General features: G+C 46.2%; 1 protein-coding gene across 1 annotated transcript in view; it reads right to left on the bottom strand.

The window, feature by feature from the left end:
- LOC135824423 (protein slit-like) overlaps positions 1–20,224 on the bottom strand; it is a 298,036-nt gene that overhangs the window by 59,014 nt on the left and 218,798 nt on the right. The window contains exons 11-12 of the mRNA XM_065337158.1: positions 9,318–9,389; positions 4,271–4,404 (exon numbers count right to left, since the gene is read on the bottom strand). Of these exons, the coding sequence (XP_065193230.1) occupies positions 4,271–4,404; positions 9,318–9,389 (206 nt within the window). The remainder of the gene's footprint in view (positions 1–4,270; positions 4,405–9,317; positions 9,390–20,224) is intronic.

The following is a 20,224-nucleotide window of genomic DNA, read 5'->3' as shown; positions in this document are numbered from 1 at the left end:
TTCAAGTGTGTCGTTAGTGCATTGTAAATTGTTGCCTAATTTGACAGAGCGACCTTCTCTAGAGTCTGCTCCGCGGTTGTGCGCAGTCAATGGCGCATAACTTCCTGTCGTTGCATCCATGGATTTGTGTATGTCGCTTGGAAACTTGGCTTTCCAGCACACGGTTGTTGTGTCTCCTGGTATTCACTGTGACATGATTCTTGGTTCCGATTTTTTGTTGCAGCATGGTGGTGTATTAGATATTGCTCGTGGTGTTGTGATGTTTGGCGATGTGTCTGTTCCGTTGCATGTTTCTGGTTCTGGGTGTCCTCCGTCACGTACCCCCTATGATCGTATTGTTCCGCGTAATACTTCCTCCTCGTGTAGTACTCAAACTCCCCATTCTGAATCTGATGCATGCTCCCACGATGTACTTGTTTCGTCGTATTCTTCTCGTGTTGCCCTCGACGATGAGTTGTCGGTGCCTGCTGGCCATGTTGTGCTAGTACCATGTGTCTATGTGGATGCTTGTTCGGAAACTCTGGATAATGTTGCTGATCCACTAGAGTTGTTTGTGGATAAGTTTCCTACGTTGTCGGTGACACCTGCACTTGTAACAGTGGATCCCGATCACTCACACATTGTCATGACAATTGAGAATAATGCTGAGCATAATATTCTTATACATGAAAACCCCAATATTGCCGAACTGTCTCCTCTCATTATGGATGATGATGATGAAGATGACGCCGCTGTTTCATCCGTCAACACTGATCACACACCTGAACTCACAGAACAGCGCGAGGCTACCATTCATGAATGCGTTAAATCACAACAAAACCTTTCATCCGATACCAAAAGCATGCTCACCACACTCCTTATTGATAATCACGACCTATTTATATTGCATGAAGACGATTATGGCTATTGTGACATATTTCCGCATAAAATTGATACAAGCACACATACTCCTATTAAGCAAGCAGCTCGGCACATTCCATATCTCCGTCGCGTTGCTCTGCAGACGTTATTGGTTGGTTACTCGAGAAGGGTATAATCCAAGAGTCTATCAGTCCGTGGGTGTCTCCGATCGTGTTGGTTCCTAAGAAGAACGGTTCCTTGCAACTTTGCTTTGACTATCGTAAATTAAACGGTGTCACGAATCTGGTACCTATCCGATCCCACGGGTGAAGGACATGGTCGATTCCCTGTGTTACTGTAAGTGGTTTTCGTCGCTCGATCTTGCGTCTGGGTATTGGCAGATTGCAATAGATCCGGACGACCGAGCGAAGACCGCATTTACAACACCTTTGGGCCTGTATGAGTTTACAGTGCTGCCGATGGGGTGCAGGAATGGTCCTGCCACCTTCCAGAGAGCTATGGAAGCTGTTCTTCTTGGGCTTTGTAATGCTGCTGCTCAATCTTTTTGCCGTGTCTTCTTCGATGATGTTTTAAATGCGAACGAAACATTGTCAGGCCAAGTTTCAATTTTGTCGCGAGTCTTTGAGCGTGTGCGTTCAGCAGGCGTGCGTTTCAATTAGGAGAAATGTTCCTTTTTCCGGCCGGATGTCGCGTTCCTTGGGCACCGCGTGTTGGCAGACGGAATTGCCCCCGGTCCGGACAAGGTTTCCGCGATTCTTGGGTGGAAGACGCCGAAGTCCGTCACTGCCGCCAGGTCATTCCTTGGTTTCGCGGGTTATTACCACCGATTCATCCGTGGGTTTGCGCAGCGGTCAGCCACACTGACAGCTTTCACTGGCAAGAATGCGCAATTTTTTTGGACGAAAGCTTGCGACGCTTCCTTCCTCGCCCTCAAGTCTGCGCTATCCAGTGCTCCGGTTATGGCATTCCCGGACTTCGGAGAGATAATTCTGCATTAACTGCGTTGCGGGCAAGCAAGGACCCCGTGGTCGGAAAGCTCGATGGATAGAGGCTTTGGCCGCATTCGACTTTACTGTTGTTCATCGCCCGGGGTTTCGACACAGGAATTCTGATGCCATGTCCCCCTGTCCTGGTGACAGATGTGCCGTCTCCTCCGCCGAATCCGCCGTCTATTGCCCGTGATGTTCCGTTTTCAGCTGCTGCTGAAGTGCCACTTGCTCCTGTTGTTCCTCCGGCTGCTGAGATTGTTCCTCCTGCCGTTTTTGTTTGTCCTCTTGGTGCCTCTGCCGCTGGACCGTCGTCACCTGATTGTTTCAAGCTTCAGAATCTTCTTGCTCCGTCTGATCCTGTTCTGGCTGAGAGTTTCTCCAGTTATGATGCTGCCAGTGGCAAGTTTGTTCGTCCGCCTGAAGCCGTATACCATTCTCCCGACTGTCAACCGCCCGCCCTTACTACTTCTCGTTCTGACCCGCTGACGCTACCTGATGATGGTTCGCCACTTCAGCCGCCGTCCTCTGGTCTAGTTAGTACTTCTTCTCCTGTTTCTCTTCGTTCTGGCCGTGTTCGCACTGCACCTGCTCGACTAGCTGACTATATCCTGGACTGAGTTTATTATTTGTTTTTTTCTTTTGTTTGTTTCCTAGATATTTCGTCCATTCCCGTGGACGTGAATTTTCTTGGGGGGGGGGGGGGGGCGCACAGTGTAATAGGTGTATTTATGCTACGACCTGTACATACTCACTATTCATATTTCCCGCTCGTTCCCCTTGACGATGAGAGCCACCCATGTATAGAAGAGCGCATGCTCCTGTGGATCTCTAGTGTTGTCTGAGTTGTTGTTGTCCTGTTCTCCTTTTCATTCTTGTCTACACTCTTGTCGAAATACTTTCCATACTCAATACTATAAAACCCCTGTGTTCTGGTGTGAGGGGACTTCTTTTAGCCGAAAGCTTGCAGTGCTGTGGGAATGGGTGTGTCCACCCTACTACTCTCCATTCTCCTATCCTCGTGATTTTTCACTCCGAGTGTATACATTTTATTGTAGTTTCATAATTCTCTCCAGTCTAAAATTCCATTGATAATTGTGACAAAAAAACGTTCTATAATACTTAAATCGTCGCCATGGTTGTGATATGAGTGCAAATAGAGTTGTATTCATTGCTTTATTAAGATTATTCTCTCCACGTCCCCTTTCTTAGTAACACAGTGATTAATTTTGTTGAAACGGTGCTCGTTCTGAATCAACATTATAACCTGGATGCATGATTGGAAGTTGCAGCCAAACGTTGATAAAACGGCAGCTATGTACATTTCCCCTTCTCCCCCTTCCCTGCCACTTTGTTTTCCTTCTTCAAGTGTTGCTATTCGTATTGTTGAAGAGCATAAGCATCTTGGCGTTATTATTGACTCTAAATTGTCGTGGTCACCCCATGTGCAGTATGTCTGCAAGCGCACAAGCTCCATCCTTGGGGCTCTTCAAGCCCACTGTAGACATCTTCCTCTTTCTTGCAAACGCTTGTTTTATCGTTGCTATATATTGCCCTTACTTGACTACTGTGATACTGCTTGGTCTGGCATAACTACTACTGTATTGAACAAGCTAGAAACCCATAACCGCATGCTCCTTAAAATCTTATTTAGCAAAGATCGTCGCTTTCCCTCCGCTAGTCTTTACGAAATTGCCAAGATCAGTCCCCTTTCCACTCGACATAAGTACCACCTCTGTGTTCTCATACATAAAATATTACTAAATAAAATACAGTTTCCTCTGAGACAAAAATGCGATAATACTCATAAAAAGGACACACTTCAGGCTCATTACAAACAGCTTGAAAGTTTTGGTCTTCACAAGTATACTTTCAAGCCTTCTCATCAGGTGAAATACAGGCAAGGGAAAAGGAACAGGAACAGTGGATTAAATACAGTAAATAAAATACCCTTGCATATGCAGGCTTATAATTGGTTCTCCAAAACACGGAATACCCGGAACTCTCTCAGTCTCCCACGCGCTGCCTCCACCCTATTCACTTGATCCCCGATCTTTGCTGGCGATGTGTTTTGGGCAACATTACCAACGCAGGCCAAGACCAGCACGTCGATGGATAATTTTGTTGCTAAAATCTCTGCTCAATTATAGGTTTCATGTATATCCTGCTGGTTTGTCTCCTCCTCTGCCTTCTTTGCCTCTTATTTGTATTCTTTTATCTGTTTTACTGCTGTGGTTGGCTTTCACCCTTGTCTCAGTTTTATTGGCCGTCATCATGATGTGCCATGAGATAATGATATAAATACAAACACAAAAACATTATCTTGATAACAATAGGGGATGATGAAAGAATTCCACATACAATGTACCATGCATTGCTTTGGCTCTTTTTTTATGATTTTCACCATCAATGTCGTAGCATACCTTGATTCAAGTACACCGCAACCCGTGAGTCAAGAATGACACACCCGGAACAGACGTTGGTGGAGATAGTGCCGATACCATATAAATTGACATAGAGACTTGGTTTCAGAATAAGAGGATTGCTCCTCAGCCATCTACAAAGGACAAAAGAGATCAGAGGAAACTCGGGGTATATAATCGGAAAAATGGAAGATGTAGTGGCAGCTACTTCAACGATGTCTTGTTACGAAGGATTTTCACGCCACACTGGAGCTCGGGCTTATCCAGTGACTTGATACTTGACTTACCCACGACTGCCATCCAAAGCACTTCCGAAGGCCATTTAACATTCGTTTCGAGAAGGCCATTTTATTCGTTTCGGAAACCCTGCGCCACTCTCTATACAACGTTTCGGGGAAATCACACCTCATCAGTTGAGCTTGAGTAGGCTGAAGAATATTGTGCTGAAGAGCATCACTTATATAGTGCTCTCCAGGTACAAACATCACCACGGGTATAACTTAGCACAGACACTCACATTTCAGCATAACAAATGCTTAGTGAATGTCGCTCTGGGACGGAGAAAACAGACGTCGACGACCCTCTCTTATTCACAACGCTCTCACCTCCACGCACAACAAAATTTCTTGCAAGTTAGCCCAGTCGAAGATTCGCTGGTATTATAGCGAGTCCTGAGTCTGAGTCAAGTGTCAAGTCAAATCGGCGCAGAGGCGCTAGCTCCAGTGTGGGGAGCAAATCCTTTCCTAAAATACCATCGCCGAAGTCGCTATCACTACTTTGTACTGTGCGCGACAAGCTGGTTTGGAAGTAGCAGCGTTGCGAATTGCGGGGCGTTCTCGACACTTTTTTTAAATATATGTCTGTATCTCATAGCATTTCAAGACAGCCAATTGAGTTGTGGAGATGGTGCAAATCATGCAAACCAGCCGAAAGTGTTCGCATAAGCCACTTCAAATCGATACACAAGTCCACAACAGTTACAGAAAAAGACGAAAAGAAGACAAAACTAAGGTGCCGACACCACACGGGCACAGAAGCCCACCCACCGCTTCGGTCAACAGTAAGGGCCCATAATGCCTCCAGACCGACTATGCTTGACAAGGAAAATTCATTCTGGTTGGCATCATCTCGTCACGAGTAGCGTTTCCAGCGTTTGTCTTCGTCGGCCCCTCCAGCCCCCTGGACCAGGCTCTGCGAAGCACGCTCCCATGCTCAGTAATGGTGAATAGCTCGCCGGGAGCTGAAGGGCGTGCCCAAAGAGCCTCCACCTAGCTCTTGAGATGATCATACCAAGAGAAGAAGAGAGGTACGATCATAGTCATCCACAAACTCGAGATTGACTGCACGGACAGCGAAACAGGTGAATAAACAGACCCACACCTTGGTCGTGGAGGAGTCGGACTGCGTGATGAGCAATGGTCCAAAGTAGTCCAGACCGGTGAACTCAAATGGATGAGCAGGGTTGACACGCTCAGCAGGTAGAGGCGGCATCAAAGGAAGAAGATACAGTGGTGAGTCTTGACGAAGGCACACAAGACATAACTTCAGTTCATAGCGAACAGCCTGACAACCATGACGAACCCAGAAGTTGAGGCGAAGCTGTGCGAGGGTGTGGCTGGGACCAGCATACAGCAGGTGGACATGGATGTGGAGAATGATCATGTCCATGCCGCTTCTGTCTCCGCTACTCCCGTTTTATACACGCTTCCCGCTGCTGTGACCGTCCCATTAAACGTCTCACTTAGTCAGCTGAGGAATAATCGTCTCTTTATTAGTAAAGAAGCAGTTTTATACAGTAAGTAGAATAACAGGTGCCAAGGTTACCCATGAACAATAAGTGCTAGAAGTTGCACAAGGTGTGCAACGGATAGGCGCGCACAAGCTGTGCAGTGATTGGCGCGTACATAGGTGTGCAGTGATAGGCGCGTACATAGGTGTGCAGTGACAGGCGCGTACATAGGTGTGCAGTGATAGGAAGGCAGAAGAAGGTGTAACGGTTACACCATCCCCCTCATCTCGATTGTGCAAAACAAAATAGAATGAAATACTTAACCCTTTCACCACTGTCGACGTATATATACGTCATGACGTGTGCACCTGCCCCACTGACGACGTATATATACGTCCTCGGTGTACGTCGCGTTTGTACTGATGCCTCAACATCAGTGGGGCCCGGAACTGTTCCTCAGTGGGCTGAAGGACCTGATCGACGTGTACGCAGCGTATGTGGCCAGTCTGCACAGCAGAACAGCCGCGAGCATCGAGTTTGAAGTGCGTATTTTGGCATATCGTTCAAATAAATTGTTTTGATCAAAGTTCGTTTTCGTCATCTTGCCCTGCTGTTTCTCGGCAAGGTAAGTAGCTCAACTACTCTGTGTCGATGGAAGGAGTCCTGTGAAGCAGTGTGAGGCGGGTAATGACTCTGAGGATGATTCTGGAGACAGCGAAATTGTGTCGGAGTCGTTTTCTGAGGATTACGAATTTGCTGCTATTCAAAAGATCGCAGCTGGCTCGGACGCAGGGGATGCTGGAGACCAAAGAGATTTGGAAAGCGATGCTGAAGTCTCTGACACCTATGCATGGTGTTCTGAGCAGGAGCTATCTGTCGTGAGCCCGTTTGCTGAAGTAACGTTAGTTCCTCAAGTAAACTGCGATCAAATTTGAAGGTCAGATTTTTGAAAATATTTGAATTTGAAATCAAGTGTACTGGTCAGACATGCATGCAGATCACAATAGAGATGTGCATACATGTAAGTATTGTATGTTGAGTACAGAGCCAGGCACCTACAGAATGGTGATTGCTATCTAATATGAATCCAGAATAATCCAGAATAGTCAACAATTGTGCAATTTTGAACCACTATCAGAAATTGCACAGCCGATTGTTTCTTGAATTTTCATGCGTACGTACACCGGTACGCAGTATGCACTCGGCTGTTTAGGGAATGCTTCTGACTATTTTGGTAGCTGGATTGTCTTGCCAGTGAGTGTCCAAATCAGAGAATGAGCTGTATTGCATTCTCTATCAATATGACTTTACCTGTGCCGCGTACGTATGTACGCGTGCGGCCAGTGATGATTCACCCTGGGATGCGCCGAGCACAGTGAGCCAACCGCTGCCACTGCACCGGCTGCTATTATAGCCGATGCAGTTGCTGTGGTTGTTACTCCAGTTACTCGGCATCCTCACTGTCCATCACATGGTTTTGTCTTGAAGTAGGTAGGGCTGCTGGAGGATTCAAGCTTTACGAGGCGCCAAGAAAAAAGAAAGACCCATTCTGGATCGCGCGGTCGCATATGATTCAAGCGCCGTATAAAACGAGTTGCTGTACTCTAGTCTAGGTTGCCGTAGAACACCAGGATCATATCAAGCTTGTTATATGACATTTCTCCATTCTGAAGTCAACACTGACCAGTTATAGCACTGCTTGCCATTGCTTGTCTGATCTTTGTCGTCAATTGCCTAAATTGAATGAATTTTGAGGAAAAATCGCCAAAAGTCGCATATCTAAATATGGTGTTATGAGTCTCGTACAATGAAATCCTACAAAATTTCTTTGGATTCACAGTGCATATGTCCATACCCAACATCTCCAATCAATTTTGGACCAGAATATGCATTTTCAAAAATTGCCATTTTTGGCCCAGTGGGAGGTGATTTTCCGGTCAGGGCTGAAAGGGTTAAGAACACAAGTGGAGCAATGCTTCTTCCGGACTCGTCCTTGAGAAAATTCTCTGGCTCCCAAGTTGTCTCGTCATAACCCTTCCACTTAACCAAAACTCGGGTGTGCCTTTTCATACTCGGTGATCCAAGATTTCCTCCACAATGTACCCTGTTTTGCCGTCCAAATCAGTTGCAGGTGGCCGAAGCGGCTGGCGACGCCCAGGAATTGCGTTCACTTCGTATGGTTTCAGCGTGGTCACATTGAACACAGGGTGGCAGCGTAAGGTTGTCGGCAGGTTTAGGCGATATGCATTGTCATTACCTGACTAGGTGAGATGAGACGCCATAAGCTTACGGGGTGACTCCGTGACTGGGTAACTGGGTGACTAGCTAACTGGGTAACTGGGCAACTGGGCGACTCTGGGTGACTCAGTGACTCTGGGTGACTCTGGGTAACTGGGTAACTGGGTGACTGGGTACCTGGGCAACTGCGTAACTGGGCAACTGGGTAACTGGGCAATTGGGTGACTGGGTAACTGGTGGAGTCTGGGTGACTCTGGGTAACTAGGTGACTCTGGGTAACTGGGTGACTCTGGGTGACTCTGGGTACCTGGGTGACTCTGGGTAACTGGGTGACTCTGGGTAACTGGGTGACTCTGGGTACTCTTGAACTGGGTGACTCTGGGTAACTGGGTGAAAAAACAGTTTGGCATGGAAGTTTAACCTCATAGTGCCATGGCGCATGGGCCTTCGTGCTCCCCTCCTGTAATGTGCTAGAGTTTACACTATAATTATTTGGCATGTACCCTCACTTTGTAGAGCACAACGCCGCGCTCTTCTTCTCCGTGATGTGCACAGTTGCACCTTCTCTCCCCCTCTGTTTAGAGGTGACATAACTCGCATCATTATTTTATTTTTTTGGCGCTACACTCTGTGTAACGCCGTTCACAGAGCACAATGCGCGCTGCCTTCTCCTCTGTGATGTGCTAGTTGCACCTTTTCTCTCTCTCTCTGTACCCCCCCCCCCCCCGTTTCTGCATACTAGGTGACATAATTCGCATCTTTTTGGCGCTACACTCTGCCTATATATACTGCTCTTGTGTGGCTTCCACGGTATTCATTGTTATTACCTGACGATGGCCAAGTGCCGAAACGTTGTAAAAATAACGGAACTGGTTCGGATGTGATGTGCAGCGGTATGGGAATGGGTGTGTCCACCTGAATTCTTTCCCCACATATACAGTTAAGAAAAAGTAGTTGTCCTCGTGACGTGTGGTCACTCGTTCCTGACACTAACGCGAATCAGAGGCTTCATAACAAAGCATTTTAACACAGCGTCTACAACTGTTTCCTTGAATCAGTGCAGCAGATAATAATACTCACAGATAATCGAGGTTTGTTAGACCAGAGAACACACCGTCACTTAAAGTCTGGATCTGATTACTATCCAAATATCTACAAACGACAAAGCACAAAGACAATGTTGTTCTTGCTTAGTTCCGGGTAGTGCACAAAACACCGAGTCTAGGGTATAGTTGTTCTAATCTAAAAGGCCGAAACATGACGCTGTTTTCAGGAATAACCTAGACTCCTAACCACAACATGATTCATATGCAACTTGGTTGGTTAGGTTGCACACTTCACATATACCACTGTAACATATAGTTTTCGTCATTTTTCTTTCCATTGTCAAGCATGAGGTTTGAGGTTTGTTGCAAAGCTAAGAAAACGCAATTTCTGAAGTTGCTTTATTTGACACTGCAGAAAAATAACTCACCACCCAAGCATGAGAATATATCCTGGCTTGAATTGTTACAAATTGCGTGAGAACTGAATATGACGTTAAACAGTATACCTAAACGGGGACTTCCCCAGGGACTCATAGTCTCATAGTGTTTGGCGGATCATGGCGGTAGAAAAGGTACAAAACCCGTTTTTTATGGTTCGTGTAGTTAAAATTTTATTATGTTGGCCACCGCCATTTTTGTTAGGTACATGAAAAAATGGAGCAGAAATAACGGAAGTGCGTGCTATAAGGTTGAAGGGTCTGGAAATTTCAATGCTTTTCGAACAGAATCTGTCATTGTTTTAGAGAATTATCCGCAATAGGCGAATGACTCATGGCTTCAATTAGTAATCTAAAGGGCATAATTATAGTTTTCGTTCCGCGGTTCCTAAAATTATAGAACATTTGTAAGTTATAGAGGGATACATGATTTTCCTTTAGACACTGTAGGGCAGCTCTGAAAACGTAGGACATTTTGCTGCTCCATTTACTGTGCGTGGCTGTCAAGGTATCCAATGCATGTAACCCTTTACATCCAACTATTAGGGCTTCACTTCTTGACGGCACCCAGTTACTGCTCTGGACATCTGGACACCGTCTTCTTATAACAACAAATGATGAGAGCGCAGGAGGAGAATGGAAAACAAAAGTCGAACGAAAAGTCAGGGCAGATCTTGCAGGCTACGCTTCTCAGGTCTTGAAAGTGCGGTGCATAGTCGGAAGTGCAAGTGCGCAGCGTAATGTTTTGAAGAAAAAAGGGACATTCGTTGGTAATGCATGGAGTTTTCAGGAACATTCTGTATCAAACAAAAACACGTCACTTTATCGGGAGTTTTTGTTTGAAATCCCCAGGACCCCGAGAGTAGTGAATGAAGCCTCTTTTATGGTGGAAAGAAACACAATGGATGAAAATGCAATACAAATTTAATGTGTCGCATCCCTGGCTCTCAGTGACCGGACCCAGGAATCACTACGAGTGGCAACTGAATAGACGGGTGGCCTCACGACAAGCCCAACACAACCCAGGGGACAACCAATATAGCTAGCTTGGTCTAAGTTCAACCCCACACGATCAAGAGACAAAGACTGTTAGTTTTACGTTGTGAGAAGTCATTCAAATCCGAGCTCAAAGTAAACCAAGACAGAGAACTGAGACCGAGTCTCGACTGCAGTAAAAAAGTGAGCGAGAGCTTCTTTTATAGCGCAATTTTGAGATGTGGCGTGATCATTGCCTAGAATGATACGATTTATTTCCAGGAACTACAACAAACCGGTAAAACTGGAATATGAGCAGCCAGTCAGCAGAAAAGCAGAATGCACGTACGTAATCATTCGAGAAGAAAGAGAAAGAAAGACATGGAGAATAAAGACCAAATTGGGACGTGGGGAACCCGCTCATCCAACGTGCCATAGTTCAGTGGCTTCTTATGGTAAGTTCTGCTGCATTCTTGGTCTTGCTTGCGTGATACTCTGACCTGTTGCGCGGTGAAGGTTTGGTTTATGCACACGTATCCTTTCTTGCACTTAGCTCTTGTTATACAATGTCATGTTATTCTTGCCAAATGCACGAAGCAAGGAGGCATCGTGGAACCCTGTAGAACGTCGTTGTGACGTGGTTGTGCACAACGCCTGGAGTCACATTTCCAGGAAGCGAAGCACTTCCAAGAAACGTACAACGCAAGAACCCACCTGACCTCGTTCCGGTTTTGGGTCACATGATGTGCCATGCCAAGAAGGCATGTCACCTACGTGGGAAAGGGCATGTCGCTCAACTTACGTGCTAAGCACGTGGGACAAGACACTGGCCAACCACATTCTATCAAAAGGGCATGACAGCCCAGCACAGAGATGCTCACTATGTAGATCCTGCTGTCACATGACTATCAGGCAGCAATCGTCACGTTCAGGGACGTGACAAATGCAAACCCAAAAACCAGAAAAGTAACTTTATAGAGTAGTCGTTGATTTTCCGGGATATTTCCAGGAAAACCGGGAGTGTTTGCTTGTATAGAAATTGTGACGACAAATCAGGGACCAATACGTACAGAACACATGACCAATCACACGCGACTCTCATTCCCAGACCAAACTAACACTGCGCATGTTCAGCATTCACTTGACAGTCGCTCTCACAGAGACGGAAAAAGATTCTCACACTCTGACACGGTGTAGTCTTGAAAACACTACATACTATAAATGTCACACATAACAACATACTCACACGTACACTTAAGACCATATTTTTCCTGGTGTTGGGCTGACTGCTCAGCAAACTTTCTCCCACCCACTCTCTTGCTTTAAAGCGACGTTCAATTTTCGAGCAGAGTATTTTAACTCAAAACAGAGACAACTCGCTTGTGATTTGCAAACGTATCGCGTCGACTTCTGAGGATTTCAGGAGCTGAGTGAAAAGGACCCGTTCGACAGAAGTATCAGTAAACCTTACAGTCTATTGACGTTCAGCAAAACAGAGTGGGTTCACATCTCTGCCTCCACCTCTGAATGGCGAAGATCCAAGCAACTTGGCTCTCTCTTGGGGGAAGAGGAAGATTTGAGCCCACGAATAGACCAAGCATCAACATCGTATGGCCGCATGTATTCGCTCTGGATACGACGTCAACTTGTATCCGAGTAAACAAGGCTTTGTCTATGCAATGCCATCGTTATCCCAACGCTGTTCCACAACTGCGAAACCTGGGGACTGACGGAGGCTGCACTGGAGAAGCTGAACGTCTTCCATAGACGTCAACTACGGACCTTTTTCGGAATTAGGTATCCCTCCATCATCTCCAACAAAGAATATAGTTCCAGAGCGCACGCACAGCCACGCTCGCACATCGTAGCTGTCCGCCGTTTCCGGATGCTAGGTCATGTTCTGAGGATGCCCTCAGACGCCCCGCCACATCAGGCAATGGACAACTACTTCCGTCGAGATGTCACTGGTGTGCGTGGACGCCTAAAATCGAACCTGGCCACGGCAGTCAAGGCAAGCGCTGCTGCCAGAGACATGCCCCTGAAGATTGATCAACAAGAGCCCCGTCACGCTGGCGTTTTCAGAGCCAGCTTATGCTGTTTAGTATTTCTTTTTAGGGCTCTGTTATTCGTATGTATTTGTGCAGGCGTTGTGGCAGGATTCCTCACTGTAATTAACACAAACCTGAAAAGAATCAAAAGAATAAAGAAATGAAGACCATGACCGATCTGAGTGAGTTCAGAATACCCGCTTTGGAAAAGCAATCATTGTGGGAACTCTCAGCCTGAGCTGGTTTTACTCACGGCTGCATTGCACGGAGTAGTGAACCCAGGACAGAAGCAGACCAGGCATCATGACTTTGCACATCTATCGTTAGGCTGCTTCATTACGCGATCTGTTTTTTTATTCATCAGCACTCAGCCGAAGCGCCGGAGATTGGCACCCACCGGACAAGCATCCAGCAGCCAAACGTGGGGCCATGCATCATAATTGTGGACATTAAATACGACGGTATGTAAATAACAGAGAGAAACACACAACACTTTCTCAAATATGGATCATAGGAAACAAGAGAGGGTTTGGAGGAACATGGGACCGCAAGACCTCCACCACCCACAACAGAGCATTACAAATCAAGCACCTATACACAGAATAGCTACCGAGCTATAGAGAGCATTCTTCTGCACTTCAGACACCGAGCAGTAGCTGGTGATACCGATGGTTTCAAGGTATCTTGGCAACTGTTTGGAAACAGCGCCCAAACTACCACAAGAACAAACTGATTATTCTTTTTCTCCCTGAGACTTGGTTCATGCATCATAATTGTGGACATTAAATACGATGGTATGTAAATAACAGAGAGAAACACACAACACTTTCTCAAATATGGATCATAGGAAACAAGAGAGGGTTTGGAGGAACATGGGACCGCAATACCTCCAGCAGCCACAACAGAGCATTGCAAATCAAGCACCTATACACAGAATAGCTACCGAGCCATAGAGAGCATTCTTCTGCACTTCAGACACCGAGCAGTAGCTGGTGATACCGATGGTTTCAAGGTATCCTGGCAACTGTTTGGAAACAGCGCCCAAACTACCACAAGAACAAACTGATTATTCTTTTACTCCCTGAGACTTGGTTTTATTCTATCCCTCCCCGACCACAGTGTAAATATCCGTAACTATGTAGTATTCAGACGTGACCGACAGACAGCCATACTAGGCAGCACAGAAGGAGTTATAGCAGTGTATGTCAAATCCAGTGTTTCCCATAGAATTACTAGGCTGCCACAAATGGAGGACCCCGGACATAGAACAACTCTGTCTTCAAGTAGGCGTCACTCAACAGCTTCCAATGGCATTCCATGTCTTCTACTGCCCGCCACATCGTACCGTATACGACCGCGACCAATTGTTCACTTCCTTCAGGCGTACCTTTGCTTTCAGGAACGCTGTATTTTGTTCTCCCACCCCTTCTGGACATTTGCCTCCAGAAACGCTTTATCTGTAATCGTCAGAGAAATCTCGCATAACAACTTAACTATCGTAATCCGACATCATCATTATTTATTTTTCTCATATCTTTCTCATACATATAGTCCGGGGGCCAAAGTAGGAAAAAGTCATGTCTAATAGATTTCGTTCCGAGTAAGGGGGCATCAAGTTTTTTTCAATTTGAAAGTCAAGTATCTTCAAAATGCTGCCAGATGGTATGCCATTCAATCAAAATTTCCATCGGGAAGGTCATAAAATGAAGGTGGAAAGAATTGATGATGGTTGCCATGGCAAAAAATCAGTTAATTCAAATTTACAGGAGAACTATGCGATATTTTGATAAAATTCCTGCTGGATATAAATATATCCCATACGTATGACTAGTTGGCCAAGTTTGACTGAAAACAAATAAACTTCAGGGCCTCAAAGGTGAATTATAAAATCGGATCTACTGCAACTATACATTACTGTACATACGTAATATGCATGCACACCGACAACTGTACAATTATATTGGTGACCAGTGTACATGTGACATCTATCAAGCCTATTAGAAATGAATAGAGCAGTCTGTGACCAAAGGTGATCTAATGGATGTATGTATGCGGAGAGGAACATGTAGAGGGAAACAGAGCACGCCAAAGTAGTTCTCTAAGTACTGGTACCTATCAGTTGGCAGCAACAAAGAGGAGCATGTGGCATTCTTGCTGGTGCAGTGGCAGCTTCCGGACAACCTGAACAAGGTGCCCCAGGCAAGGAACCAGTTGCCGCTGCAGGCCAAGAGTGCATAATTGTCAAGTCGGCTGGTGCAAGCATGGCGTCTACTGCTGTGGAGGAGTTGCTGTCAACCCAGGAAGAGGCTGACACCAGACTGCTCCTTCATGCAAGGCATGCAGCTGTCAGTGGGTATGAGACCGTTCTGATAAGAACACCAGATACCGATGTTGCCATCATTGCTTGTTCTGTTAGCCATGTTATGCCGTGTACGTTGCCGGTGGAGGTTGGTGCAGGCAACAACCAGCGTACAGTCAACATGACCGCTATTGCAGAGAAGCTCAGTGCCGATGTTTGCAATGCTCTGCCCAGCTTACATGCGTTCAATGGTGAAAATTCCACCAGCGCGTTTGCCTTTCGTGGGAAAAGTGCTGCCTTCAACATTGTCCATGGTGATGGTCCCGCCAGTGAATCAGCACGCACACATGCACATGTAGCTATGTGTGAGCTTGGACGTGCATCCACACCCTTAATTTCACACCAGCCACTTTGGATGCCATAGAAAGGTTCACTTGTCAGATCTACAAGGCGTCCAAGTGCCAGCAGGTGAACGAAGCCTGGTATGAGGTGGTTTTCCAAAAAAACAGCAATCCAACCAGCTATCTCCCTGCATGAACGTTGCTCATGTCGTCGCCATAGCAATCATGTTGTGCACTGATGTCTGCAATTGCACGCATGGTGCTCGTATTGTTGAATGTTTAAACTGCCAAGAGGACCGTGAATGTGTCAGAAGCAATAACAAACGATGATGCGGAATAATACAAGTAACTGCACTATGAAGAGTCGTCCTGAGTCTGAGCCGACTTCAAGTTGGCCAACCTGGCAGGGCTTGAAGAGTCATAGATAGTGCAATGCACGACTTGCCTTTTGTCCTGTTTCCTGAACACGTCTGTGGTCCTCTGTTATGTGTGCAAGCCACACTTCCTTAGCTGTATCGCATTCCTTGCAGATAGTGTTGCGTCACTGCCCGTACATACATTTTCCTCTTCGCCATTTATAAATGTACATACATGTACATTTATGTACATTTATCTATCGATTTCTGCATGTACATATACGCATATGGCCGATTGGTTTGCAGGCCTGCCTGCGAATCATGAGGTCCCGAGTTCAAGACTCGCGCTGGTAGCAGGGAGCGTGTAAAAAGACTTTTTACGCGTGTTGAACTGCGCCGACACCCATGGTCAATTGGGTACTCACAGCTCGGAGTGAGAATAACAAGGATGCAGTTTACAGGGTTATGGGCCGTTACACGCCCGATTGGTTGAGAGACTAACCTCCTCTCCCCTGACTCACTTGTGAGGTCTGCATTCGCCACTAAGGTTAACAGGCATAGTGGTGGCCTGCGGATGCGAAGGCTAGTTTGTGTGTTTCTGAACATTCAAGCGATGCCGACGCGGATCCCGCGAATAAAAAAAACAACATGTATATCCATTAGATCACCACTGGTCACAGACTGCTCTATTCATTTCTAAGTTTTTTCGAATAGGCTTGATAGATTTCACATGTACACTGGTCACCAATATATTTGTACAGTTGTCGATGTGCATGCATATTTAATTACGGATGTACAGTAATGTCAATTTGCTTGTATAAATCCATGGTAGGGTACAATTCCTTTTTCTCCAGAGCATCCCTTATGTGGAATGCCCTTCCTGCTCACTTGAAAGGAAGTGAGGACTTTAGATCATTTTCTACAGAACTTTTGCACGCTCTAAATGACGAAAAATTGACTATATCCCTATATCCCCTCCTTTTTGAAAATGTATTTCACCAATAAAATAAGGCTTGGAATTTTTTAAACATGAATATCGACGGACTTGCCCCTTCTGTTCATGCATTGCCCTGCTCTATTAATGGTTCATGAATCCGCCCAGGCCACATTCCTTCTCCGTTTCTCTCTAGTAATGGTTCATGAATCCGCCCAGTCCACATTCCTTCTCCGTTTCTCTCCGTTTTTCTTTCCTTTCAGTTTCATCTTCCTCTCTGCTCTGTTTTATTTTCTCTTTTCGTTCATCCCTCTTGATATTTGTACTTTGTACTGTTGAGGCAACGAACTGAAATAATAAAAAAAAGAAAAAAGTAATGTATATTTGGAGTAGATCCGATTTTATAATTCACCTTTGGGGCCCTGAATTTTATTTGTTTTCCGTCAAACTTGGCCAACTAGTCAAACGTATTGGATATGTTCATATCCAGCAGGATTTTTTCTCAAAATATCACATAGTCCTCCTGTAAATTTGAATTAACTGATTTGTTACCATGGCAACCATCATCAATTCTTTCCACCTTCATTGTATGACCTTCCCGATGGAAATTTTGATTGAATGGCATACCATCTTGCAGCATTTTGAAGATACTTGACATTCAAATCGAAAAAAACTTGGTGCACTCTTACCGGGAACGAAACCTCAAAAATAACCCCCCTGACCCCCAGACTAATATTCATATCGCAGTTTTCGGTAGGAATCGGAGAATCCTCTCTCCGGTGAGAAGGTAGTATTGCCTGTGCCCTGAGCGAATTGAAATAAGAGGATACAACAACATCAACAAGCTTTGAACAGAACCAGCCACACTTGCCCACAATCTTAGTGTGTGACTTCAACGCTAAACTATGTGCATGGAATTCTACAGACCCGTTTACAGGAGAAGGGAAGCAAAGCTAAGAAAAAACAATTTCTAACGATACATTGTTTCAGATGATACTACCGAGAGGAACCGCGCCGGTACGCTCATAGAGCCTCTCGTTCCTGATCCGATTCGGGAACACAATGCCGATTAGCGCCCGCAGCTGCTTTCGGTGGAAGGCCTCAATACGGCTCAGCTGCTTTTTCGTTGGTGCCCATGTTGCACAATTGTAGCAGAGTACAAGGAGTACAAAGGCATTATAGAGCCGGATGCAGAGATCCTCCGAAACTAGCGATCTACGGATCCACAGCGTCCAGAGTTTACCAAAGACAACAGTTGCCAGTGTCTGTCATCGTAGTATATCCTCGGCATCAGCTAATAGGGACCGAGTTTCTCGGTGGTTTGCCACTCCTCCTCGATGCGATCAGTGTGCCGTTCGATGTGCGTGTGCTCTGTTTTTGTCTCATTCACTTTCAAATCCCATTCGAGGAGCTTGTTGGATATGGTTGGAAGGAGGGTCCTCAGCCTCTCACCATCAGTAGTCACGAAATCCACATCGTCGGCGTCGGCGTAGGCAGTTTCAGTTGGTAATCCCAGGGAGATATCGGCAGGGGGAGGTGATAGAAGAAGAGGCCGAACATCACGCAGCACACCCTCAAGGTACACAATGAAAAGAACAGGATACAACGAGTCACCTTGGGGTGTGCCGCGGAGAGTGGGTAATGACGGGCCCTTAGCGGATAGGAGTACAACCTGCAGTACAGTGTCCTGGAGGAGGTAACTGATCATTTGGATTTCATCCAGCTGCAAGAACGATACCAGCACCGAGATGAGCCATGGCCTGCTTATACAGTCAAACGCTTTTAACATATCAATGCCTAGGATATCCAGCGCACAGTGATAGCGTTGGCATTGAGCCGCCAACCATCGGTATGACCACACAACGTCTGTGGTGCTTCTGCTGGGGCGGAAACCACTCTGTGTGTGTGCAGCGAAGTTGTCGATGTCCTTGTTGATCCTCCGCAGCACAATCAATGATAGAATCTTGCTGAGCGCTGCACCACGAGCCGTAGGTGAGCGACTGGTCCCCTTTATTTGCCAGGCTTTTGTAACGGAATAAGCGACTCGCTACCAATGCTGTTCAGGGGTAGGCCTGTCTCAACGGCAGAGTTGGGGATGAGGAGGTGACGTTCCTCAGGTTCCTCTTGGAGCTCAATGTCTTCTTCACTTCGAACGCTTTCGTCTCAACGTAATGACAATAGTACAGAACAAGACTTTGGTGTAGGTTGATTCAATGTCCGCGGCTTGTCGTCAAGCCTAAAGAAACAGCAGCCTGCTGATGACCTTCGGAAATACAAAATTAAATTAAAATAAAATAAACTAGAGACTAAAATAAAGGACGGCTGCGACGAACTAGCTGGTGACTACAGGATATTCTGCTTACCAACAGCGAACAGGCATTATGGGTTCTCTATTCACAACAGCCTGTTTGAGCGTATTCAGCGGATATGGTCAGATCAGACTGAGTGGCAGCGATACAAATCTATTTGTCCAAGAGAAGTGCTTTATCTCTCGTCAATGTGCATCCGCCAACGGCAACCCGCGTAGCGGCAGCTCATGTCCATCTCGACGAGTTCTACTCAGCACTCGGAGATTACCTCGGTTCGGTAAGGTCCAGTTTGCTCGTTCTCGTGGCTGGCGACTTCAATGCCAAACTCGGCCAGAGGGATGACTCAGGCGGCTCGTGCTCCGGACGGTATGGTCGTGGACGTCGTAACTACAGCGGAGCTATGCTAGCGGATTTCTGTGAGTCGTTTGGTCTCTTTGCATGTAACACTACCTTTCAACATCCAGTTAGGCATCTAACAACCTGGACAGGTTAGAGGCGCAACGCAAACGGCGGTTGCTCTATTCCTATAATCAAATAGATTTCATCTTGTGTAGCAGGGACCAGAAGCAGATTTTCACAGATGCCCGATCCTATGCTGGGACACTGGTAAAATCAGACCATCGGCTGGTTGTCGAATGCGCTCGTCTGAGCAGGATCTATGGTCTGTGAGCACATAACAACAACAAAAAAGAACCGCGAAAGCTCAGAAGTTTCAGGTTCATAGATTGATCGAGCACACTTGCCGGCAAAACTTCCAGTCCCAACTCACCCATCGGATCGCCAAAGACGCAGTAGACACATCCACACTGGAAGCACACTGGACATGAATCTCATCTTTCATACAGCAAACGGCAAAGAATACCATTGGACTGGCGCAGCTACATTCCTGGTCAGAAGAGAAAAAAAAGCGGCTGCGACTGCTGATAACTACAAGTAGGAATCCACAAAAAGTGGCTGATCTGAAGCATCGGCAGAACACCCTCTCACACCGAATCCGGCTGCGAGCAAAGGATCTAGCATCGAATGAGCTGGACGCTCGGGCGAGGGAAGTAGAAGCAAAGAAGGATACAGCACAGATGTTTCATGCAATCCATCTACTCCAGTGACAAAAACAACAGCCTATCATTGTGCATGATGAAACGGGTAGACAAATAATACAGCCAGTCTCAGTAGCCATCCAAATCACCGACCACTTTTCTAAGCTGTACACGCCAGAGCCTGGTGCACTGTTTCTGTGGCGGC

This window comes from Sycon ciliatum, chromosome 9, assembly GCF_964019385.1.
Source record: "Sycon ciliatum chromosome 9, ocSycCili1.1, whole genome shotgun sequence".
Lineage (NCBI taxonomy): Eukaryota > Metazoa > Porifera > Calcarea > Leucosolenida > Sycettidae > Sycon > Sycon ciliatum.
The sequence above is the reverse complement of the archived record's forward strand: the minus strand, read 5'-3'. Positions and strand labels throughout refer to the sequence as shown.